General features: G+C 45.2%; 1 protein-coding gene across 1 annotated transcript; it reads right to left on the bottom strand.

The window, feature by feature from the left end:
* Window positions 1-5,673: 5,673 nt before the first annotated feature.
* On the bottom strand, window positions 5,674-8,458 carry LOC139064488 (uncharacterized). The gene is made up of 3 exons (XM_070547812.1): window positions 8,213-8,458; window positions 5,916-6,789; window positions 5,674-5,814 (listed from the first exon to the last, which is right to left on the bottom strand). The coding sequence occupies exons 1-3, from the start codon at window positions 8,259-8,261 to the stop codon at window positions 5,787-5,789; spliced, it is 951 nt and encodes a 316-aa protein (XP_070403913.1). The 5' UTR covers window positions 8,262-8,458; the 3' UTR covers window positions 5,674-5,786.
* Between the last annotated feature and the right edge of the window lie 1,946 nt (window positions 8,459-10,404).

The raw sequence follows: 10,404 nt of genomic DNA, 5'->3' as shown, positions 1-10,404 counted from the left end.
CACACATCGCAGATGTAGCTAAATCACCCAAGAAAAGATTCCCATCTGAACATCTGAGCTGCTCAGCGCATACGTGCACAGCGAGCTGAAGTTGTGGAGAGGGGCTTGGAGCGCATCGCAGAACCAGAGCGCATGCGGGAAGGTTCCTCCCACTGAAGCGAGTGTTTTCCAAACCCTGTCTCTCAGAGAGACTTGTCCCTTAGAAAATGTTCCCTGATTATGAAACTTTGGCTGAATAGTGCTTGTTCCTGTCTCCAATGTGCGACACATCCAGGAGGAGAATCCCAGAATCTCTTCAGCCCAGGAAGCGCCTATGATTACGCACAAGGGTGACCCGTCAACCCGGTCTCGCAGTAAGACCGGGTTGGACCTGTTCAGGTTTACGCAGACAATCTTTACATAGAATTGACTTACAGATATAAAATTAATTCAGTAAAATATAAAACATTTTATTTAAATATCCATTCATTATTTTACAAGCACAGAGAGCCGCATCAGAAGGATGGGAGAGCCGCGGGTTGTGACATGTTTTCTCCAGGACCAGAGAGGACGCAAACTCAATACATCTCTTTTATTGTGAGGTAATAGGAGCGATTTGTGGCAGCGGCAGCACGAGTGGCACTTGCAGTGGCAGCTCTGACTCTTCCGGGTGGTGCCACGGCTTTTAGTGGCACCTGCCACTGCTGCCATGGCCGCTGCCACTGCTGCCACAGCTGCCACGGCCCATGCCACTGCTGCCAAGACACTTCCAGGTGGTGCCACGACTTTTAGTGGCACCTGCCACTGCTGCCACGGTACCTGCGGCTGCCACAGGCTGTAGTGACCTCAGTAATTGCAGCACTTATTGCATCATCGGCCTCATCATGCCAACGTTTTTATTTTTTACTTTATTAACAAAATCAAAACAAACAAGGCTGTCACCGAAAATATTTGAAATATTTCAAGCGGTTTACAAATGCATTTCCCAGTCACTCCAGGCATATACAGTGTAATGCAATCAGAAGCGTTAATGCATTTATTTTTTCCATCATTTTTATTGCTCCCCCAGACAAATCTGTGACAGCTCTAGTGGAAGATCCACAGACACTTCCGGGTTGAGGACCGGCGAGTCACCGGCCTCCGGTACGGAGTCAGGAAGCAGGGGATTACCAGAGGCAGATGGAGAGCGCCAGAGCAGTTCTCAATTTCTGAAATAATTTATGACAACTGCTACCAATGTGGATTGTGGAATAAAAAGAGATAAACTGTTAGTTTTCTCAATATTGTCATTGCAATCGCAGCAGATAACGCCATCTGCCGGCTTAAAATGGTTATTGCAGTACATTTTAAACAACTTTTTTGTAACTATTTCAATCTTCGTTTTCACATACATTCAGTTTAAAATGTAACCTACATTCAACGTACTGAAGAATAAAGCAAATACAAATGACCTCAGATGAGGAACATGAAAATTACATTTAGAACTTGCAACAATTACCACATGACACTACACCGTAAAATAAATTATGATGCAAAATAATAATAAAATAAAAATAAAATATCATCAACAAACAAAAAATGTTCAGAGGTTGATATTTCAGCATTATATTTCAAACATGTTTGATTCATTGGACTGTAATTTAAAGAACAAGAAACTCAGACATTGTTTCGTACAACTCAGTTATAGATTGGTTATTTTCTGATACTACTTTTAGAGATGTTGTAAATTGTTTTATTTCATTTTTAAAATGGTTAATGTTAGGCTTGCTGTTTTTCCATTTAGTTTTATGTATATGGTATTTTCCCATGATGAAAATAATATTCACCATTTTGGATATCTTTTTTGGCAGAGCATCCATGTAGATCAACACTTTAGATTTGTTAAGCCATACATCATTTCTCTCAATATTTAATAATCGATAAACATCCTCCCAAAAACCAGTTGTTACTGAACACGAGAAGAAAAGGTGCTCAATGCTTTCACATTATGTCATACAAAAGACACACTGGTTCACTTCAAAATTAAATCTTTTTCTTAATGTTTCGGCAGCTGGATTGATATTATGTATTATTTTGAATTGAATTTCTTTCAACTTGGGTGCAATTGGCCATTTAAGATAGCTGCATGGCTGTAGTTTCCTTTCCTGTGATTTTTATTTTCTTTGATTTGTCAATATCATAGAATAACTATTTTTAACATACTTCCAAGTACTTTGTTTTTACATTTTTGTTCACCTTATTTAAATTTGCCAATTTTCAACTCAGGAAGTTTAATCACCACATTTGAATTAAGCAAGGTATTTTTAATCATGAATTTAAGGGAAGTGGAATAGCTCTACTGATTTGATTAAACTCTCTAACAGAGCATTTAAAATTAAAATTTTCGACAAAACATTCAAATTGTAACAAATTGCCATTTTTATCCATCAAATCTGTCACATATAAAATCTGTTTGTCATACCATTCTTCTTTGAATTTAGTCTTCCTATTAATTACAATGGCTCTATTATTCCACAAGGTGGAGCTATGCGGTGTAAAGTTGTGGCTGAATATCATTTTCCAGTAGAGCAGAATTTGTTTATGGAAGTCAGATAGTTTGATTGGTAATTTATATATTTCAAAGTCACATTTTAACAGGAATTCTAATCCTCCAACCTTTTGGAAAATATATTTTGGTTTGTGGAACCATATAGAATACCATATAGAATGTGTCTGTGAAGGTTCTCAGTCATCCAGGTCATTGTAGTCTAAGGAGCTTTGAAAGAAAAGCGTCTGGACTTAAAGCACCGTCCCTGTTACTCTCTAAATATGTACAGTAAATACAAATACAAATTTATACAATATTACTAAAAGAAGAATTACTAAACAGAGATTTATTCTACAGGATAAGGTGTAAATTGGCCATGGTAAAATTTATAAATAATGTGTTATTGACAAGAACGTACATTGGAAGTTTTCAATGATACATTCAATGATACATTAATGAAATATTGGCCATTAAAAACAGTTGTAAGGACCAGTTCCTCTCCAAGAATGTTAAGTGTTTCCAGTGTTTTCTAGGACATCATTAAATTCAGATGTTAGGAATTCAGCCAAAAGCTATTGCTGTTGAAAGCAAATGCCATTTTTATTCAGATAAGTTTAACCATATGAAAAAAGATATTATTTGCCAGTGCAAATGTAAACAGAAGCAGAAAGCTTAAAATTAACGGCTTTCGTTTTACTTTATGCAAATAGAAATTAAAAGGTACAGAACCTTAAACAACTGTTTCACAGTCTTGTGCAAAAACTTACACACTTCAAGTATCCAGAAACATTCAAATGCAGTTAATGTATCATTGAATGTCAATATTATCAATATACTGCACAACTATGCAGTCATGGAATTATGGTAACTGCAAAAATGTTTTTAAATTGATGACCTGAATTGAATCAATATCGGATCGGAATCGATCGGATTAGATATTGATAATCGATTTTGCTCCAGGAGCTACCTGCCATCATCTCCGCGGCTGCAGTCCGCAAGGGGCTAGCCGTGCCAGAACCGGCTCCGCCTGAAGCAGATGATTTGGCGGGAATTTTCGGGGCAACACAAACGCGCTGTCCAGACCCCATCTGGCCGCGCTTCCCCGCTGCCATGAGCTGCTGGTCCGCCGCATTCTCCGAACCTGCTAAGGTCAAAGTGCCAATTTCCACATATGCGCCCATTACCAAGGTCAAGTGCTTCTCCGACCAGGGCTGGCCATCCGTTCCTCCACTGGAGCCGGACTTGGCCTCGCTGTTTGGTGCCAAGAACTACCTCACTGGCCCGCGAGCAGTTCCCGCTTCTAAGCATGACCAGCTGCTGACGCAGCTCACTGATCGCGCACACCAGTGTGCCTTCCAGACCGGCGCTGCAGGAAATAACATTGCCCTTCTTGCCTTTGTCATTTCCAAAATGGTGGAAGAGCTTGACGTTCCTGACGAGTCGAAAACCATCATTACTAAAACTGCTGATTCCATTCTCAATCTGTGTGCTGCTGTACTCAGCGGTTCTGCTCACATTGCTGCCTGGCAGACCCTTATCCAGTGGGCCTTGTGTCTCACGGCCCTGCCCTCCATTCCTGAACACCTGCACAGAGAGATGCTGGAAGGCCCCATCAGCTCTGATGTTCTGTTTGGTCCCCATCTTAGGAGTGTCATCGAGAGGGCTCAGAAGACAGCTGAACTGTCAGCCACGGTGTGAGACCTGGTCCACCCTCGGTCCGCCTCTCACTCCGGCCGTTCCTCCAGAGGATTGGACGAATGGCGCGGAAACTTCAGACACCCAGCTGCTCCGCCCACCCCACCGAGCCGGCCTCCTGCTTAGGTTCCATCTCAGCGGGACCAGAGAGTTGGCAGCCAACAGTTTCGAAAGAGCCAGCAGATACCATCTTGGCCGTCACAGTCGCAAGAACCTCGCTGAAAGCAACCACGAAAATGACTCGTTGGGGGGGGAATGTGTGTGCTTCTGACTGTAATGTTAACTCTGTGAATGATTTTGGTTTTGAAAAAAAACCCAAAAAACGTCACATTGAGAGCACAATCCTACAGTCCTCTGCCGAATCCTCACACATGTTCCCCACACCAAGCACTGCGACACACCTGCATGTTCACGCAGTCAGTCATATTACACGAGCAGCTGTAAGGGTGCGCTCCATTTGCGCACTGGCCTTAGCTTCCAGCCAGGCCCAACACATACCGCTCCCCCCACAACGTAGGGTGGGACGGGATGTCATGGCGCTATCATGACCACACGCAGCGACACAGTGAGCGGCTCCATCTGCTGGCACTTTGTTGTCCCCATGCATGGGTCTGGCTCCCACTCGTCCTTTATCTTTGGAATCCACGCTCTACGGTCCGGTTTAGCCTCTTCCAGCTGTTTCACACTCGCCCTTTCGAGCGCAGCCCTTTGTGGGTCGCTCCCAGTTCTCTGGTGCGAGCGACGGCGATAAGGGCGCGAACCCAGTCCTCAGACGTTGTTCACGTGATTTCGAACACGCGTCCGCTGTCGGAACGCGCGCAAGAATGGCGCCGCTTTTGTCTCATGAGCAAATGGATATCGGACACCATTCAATGCAGTCACACACTCCATTTTCAGTCCGCTCCTCCTCCCTTCAACGGGATCGTGGAGACGACGTTCACATCACAGGAACAATCTCAGGCCCTGGAGCTGGAGCTACAGGATCTTCTGTCCATGAACGCCATTTCCCAAGTCCCTCGCGGACAAGAGCTCTCAGGCTTCTACTCCCGCTACTTTGTAGTACCGAAGAAGTCAGGAGGAATGAGACCAATTCTCGACCTTTCCCTGTTTCATAGCAGTGATGCATTTCCGCATGTTAACAATGAGGCAAGTCCTAGAATACGTGCGCTCCGGGGACTGGTTCAAGTCGATTGACCTGAAAGACCCATACTTTCACGTCCCAGTAATACCCAAACACCGGAAGTTCCAGTGCTTTTCAATCAAGGGAGTTCAATACCAGTTCAATCGTCTCCCTTTCGGCTACTCGCTAGCCCCGCGCACCTTCTCCAAATGTCTGGAGACCGCTCTGCAGCCATTGCGCACGGCGGGAATGAGGGTTTTATTTTACCTGGACGATCTGCTCCTATGCGCCCGGTCCAAGGACAAGGCGTCAGAGCAAACCAGGAAGTTAATAGAGCATCTGTCAACCCTGGGGTTTTCCATAAACTGGGAAAAGAGCTCCATCCTTCCATCCCAGTCGATTGTGTTTCTTGGGGTGGAGCCTCCCTAATGAGAGCACGTTTGTCTCCGACGAGAGCAGCAGATCTCACCACGGTGATCTCCCGCGTGCAACCCTGCAAGATTGGGAGAGCCCTGTTAGTCATGAAACTTCTGGGCATGATGGCTGCAGCCCACGCTGTGGTGCCGTTAGGTTTACTACACACGAGACACCTACAGCGTTGGTTCATCTGCCTCCGGGTACACCCGATACGTCAGAAGACACAGATGTTGAGGGTTCCCCAACTTCCTGTCCCTAATTACCTTCTTTTTTAAAGGGGCAACATCATCTAATGCCACACGTAAAGAGGAATTCACATGATGAACTAAGGCATCAATTTGTGAGGGGCTAGAACTGAAAATATTGCCCTCTGCTACATGCCTCTGAGATGCTGAGGACAGTAAAGATGGAACAGTTGATTTAAAAGACGCAACTGCGTTGTCAGACTGAGACCGACTATAATGAAATTTACTTTCATGTCTCGAGAACTCAGTTATAAAAAACTCAAAGGTTATCAGAAAGTGGTCCGAGAGGACTGGATTATGTGGAAAGATTGTTATTTCCTCACACTCAATGCCATAAGTCAGAACAAGATCCAATGTATGATGGCAGGAGTGGGTGGAGCTATGTATTCTTTGAGTAAAACCAATTGAGTCTAAGATATTACTAAAGGCTACATTGAGGCAATCATTTTCGATGTCCACATGAATGTTGAAATCCCCCACTACAATGACTTTATCAGTATTTAGCACCAAATCAGATAAAAAATCAGAGATCTGATCCAAAAACTCAGAGTAAGGGCCTGGTGGACGATATAAAACTACAAACAAGAGTGGTTTTACAGTTTTGCAATCTGGATTAGGAAAACTAAGAATAAGATGTTCAAACGAACTGTAGCTATTAATCTGTAAGGGACTGATTAATAAGTCCGAATGAAAAATGGTTGCCACTCCTCCTCCTCGCCCTGTACTTCGAGCAATGTGATGATTTAAATAATTTGAAGGAGTCGACTCGTTTAAGCTAACATAGTCCTCTTGCTGCAGCCAGGATTCTGTGAGAGAGAGCAAAGAGATCTGATTATCACAAATCAACTCATTAACTAACAAAGTCTTAGAAAAAATGGATCTAATGTTCAACAACCCACATTTAATTTTTCTAGTTTTCTGCTCAGTTGAATTTGTTCTAATATTTATGAGATTTCCATGATTTGCTTTATTAAGCCTGATATTTAATCTGTGTGATTTTGGCCGTGGGCAGGACACTGTCTCTATGGGGTAGTGGGTGGGTAACAGTACAGAAGCTGCAGAGGGGTGGGTTAAACTACGACTCTGCTTCCTGGTCTGGACCCTGGGTTGTCATGGAGATCTGATAAAACTGGCTATATTCCTAGAAAGAAGAGCTGCACCATCCAAAGAGGGATGGATGCCGTCTCTCCGCATCAGACCAGGTTTTCCCCAAAAAGTTTTCCAATTATCAATATAGCCCACGTTGTTTTCAGGACACCACCTAGACAACCAGCGGTTGAAGGACAGCATGCGGCTAAACATGTCGTCACTGGTCCGATCAGGCAGGGGGCCAGAGAAAATTATGGAGTCTGACATTGTTTTGGCAAACTTACACACCGAAGCAAATTTAATTTTAGTGACCTCCGATTGGCGTAACCGGGTGTCGTTACCGCCAGCGTGAATAACAATCTTACTGTATTTACGCTTATGCTTAGCCAGCAGTTTCAGATAAGATTTAATGTCGCCCGCTCTGGCCCCAGGTAAACATTTAACTATGGTTGCTGGAGTCTCTAATGCCACGTTTCTGACTATGGAGCTGCCAATGATCAGAGTCGGCTTGTCAGTGGGTGCGTCACTGAGCGGGGAAAATCTATTAGAAACGTGGACGGGTTGGTGGTGGCCCACGGGCTGGGTTCTATGCTTCCTGCGTACCGTCACCCAGCCGGCCTGAGGTCCCGGCTGCTCGGGTTCCACTGGAGGGTCGCTACGGGGTTGTTCTGAGCTAGTTAGCCCCGCGCTAGCTAAGTAACTACGGCTGTTTACAGGTTTTTCAACAGCGCGGAGCCGGGACTCCAATTCTGACACCCTCGCCTCCAAAGCTACAAAAATGCTACATTTATTACACGTACCATTATCACTAAAGGAGGCAGAGGAGTAACTAAACATCTGACACAGAGAGCAAGAGATAGGAGACGGAGAAGCAGAGACAGAAGTAGCCATAGCCGTGCTGAGGCTAAGCTAACTGGACGAGCAGCAAACTGTTCAGTACCAAATAAACTGTGTGCAGACTCAAATGGTTCCCTAAAAGCTAGGTGGAACAACAGAAAATGTGCGTTTTAGCGTGCTTTTGTGCTACAATAACTCAGAGATATCCAAGTACAGAGAAATTAAATCAGCTTTAGCGAGCCCCAAACACCAAACAGCTACACAGAGTGCAACACTGAAAACAGGAAACAGGAAACGCCTTACCGCCAGGTGCAGCCTGTAATCCCAACGAATGAGGTGTCCCAGCAGCCATGCCGGAACCACAGTCGTCCAAGGCCAACGAGCCGGAGCACCACCCAGGAGTAGTCGATGCAGATGACGAGTCACGGATCCACCCCCAGGAAGCAGGATCCACACAAGCTCAGCAGAGGAGAGAGAGCACAGTGTAGGCACTTCAATGTAGACACGACAAAAGTGCATTTCATGTCATCAAAGAAATAAAAAATAATAAAAACCTAACTCTATGAGTGCCTTTTGTACTATGTGTTAGTTTTATGTGTAATTTCCCATGAAGTGAAGAAATGGATGCAGCCCTGCCTGTGTATGATGCAAAAAGGAATGATGCGAGAAGCAGAAAAATGAAAGAAACCCTAACTGGTATCAGTGAATCCTCACTGTAAATACTTGTGTCAGGACAGGGGCAAAATTGGTTATAGCCCCGTAGGATAAATCAAAGAATTGATAATCACAAACATAATTTTCACTGTAAAAATCAACTGGTCAAAGGTACTATAAAAAAACAGAAATGTAAATCAGTACTAAAATGTAAATCAGTGGTTAGTAATCATGTTCATGTTAATGTACCCTTAAGGAATTGTGATTAGTAAAGATTAAAAAAAAAAAAAAATTTGGACAACAGTACTATGTGACCTAACCCACTCACTGTTACCTGGCCTTCTACCTGACTCCAGGAGCCCACAGCACGTCCGTCTCAACACACCTTAAGTCTGCACGTGACGTATAACAGGAAAGACAACCATGTACACTCACAAACAAACAAATTTGTGTAACCAGAGATAGAAATCTGTGGAACCAACGGGACGTATTTATCACCCCCCTTTTGAAGTCGGTGGATTGTTGTTGTTGGTATCGGCCAAATCTGTGGGACCCTTGTGCAGTTTGATATGGTCCCTGTGTACCCATTTGTAGACGGGCGCCTTGTTTTTGTCGGCGATCTTGATCTGATACACGACCGGAGAGATCTTATCTGTAATCAGGTATGGACCCGACCATCTGGGCAAAAGTTTCTTAGCCAGCTTCCCCGAGGTCGCATTGTTGTTACCCGTTTTGGGAGCGAAAATGTAGTACCAGGCCTGGTCACCTACATCGAGTTCGGAATGTGAGGCTTTCTTATCGTAATAAGTTTTTCTGCCTACAGATGACTTTTCCAGAGATGCCTGTGCGAACGAGAATGCTGCAAGCAGGGGAGTTTGCAGGTTCTGGTCGTAGAAGTGATGGTTTAGAAGAGTCTGAGGGGGCCTGGCTGGCGGGACTGACGCGATGGCGTCGTCCGAGCAATGTTGGCACGAAGCCAAACCCATGCCAAGAGGGCTACGTCGGTTCTGGGCGTAGCGCACCTCGATATCGAAGCTTTGAAGAGCCAGCAGCCACGAAGCAATTCGCGAATTGGTCACCACACCATCTCTGATGCGCTGACTGTTAAGGAAGGTCACCGGCTGGTGCTGTGTCTCAATGATGATTTTCTGTCCGCCAATGTAGTTCGCAAAGTACTTAACGGCCCACATGGTGGAAAGCAAAGCCTTTTCACAGTCCGAGTATTTCAACTCAGGTCCAGTCAAGAGCTTACTAGCATAGGCCACGACACGCCTGTCGCAGTCATGAATCTGGTAGAGACCAGCACTCAAACAGTGAGCTGAGAAACCAACCTCAAGATGGAACTCCTTGTCACAGTCGGGGAGCGCCAAGCACGGAGCCGAGCACATGGCGGCCTTCAGGTCATCCATGGCCTGCTGGTGCTGCTCCGCCCACTCGAACGCCACATCCTTCTTCAACAGATTAGTCAGAGGTCGTGCCAACTCAGCGTAATGTTCCACGAACTGACGCGAGTAGTTGCAGACCCCCAAGAAGCTGCGAAGTTCGGAGACGTTTGTCGGAGGTGTGATGGTGGCAACACCCTGAATCCTGCCAAGCTGAGGCTGCACTCCCTGTGGTCCCACAAGGAGGCCAACGTACTGAACTTGTGACCTGCACCACTGTCCCTTGGCGAGAGAGATCTTAGCACCCGCCGCCGCGAGCTGACCCATGACATGGTCCAGTTCGGCCAGGTGGTCATCCAACTTACGCCGACGAATAAGAATGTCGTCGACATAGATGAGTGTCCCACGCTCTCGAGCATCGGGGCAGGCCTTGTTCAAGAAGATGTTGAACTCAGCTGG

Source organism: Nothobranchius furzeri, unplaced genomic scaffold (assembly GCF_043380555.1).
Source record: "Nothobranchius furzeri strain GRZ-AD unplaced genomic scaffold, NfurGRZ-RIMD1 Scf031, whole genome shotgun sequence".
Lineage (NCBI taxonomy): Eukaryota > Metazoa > Chordata > Actinopteri > Cyprinodontiformes > Nothobranchiidae > Nothobranchius > Nothobranchius furzeri.
The sequence above is the reverse complement of the archived record's forward strand: the minus strand, read 5'-3'. Positions and strand labels throughout refer to the sequence as shown.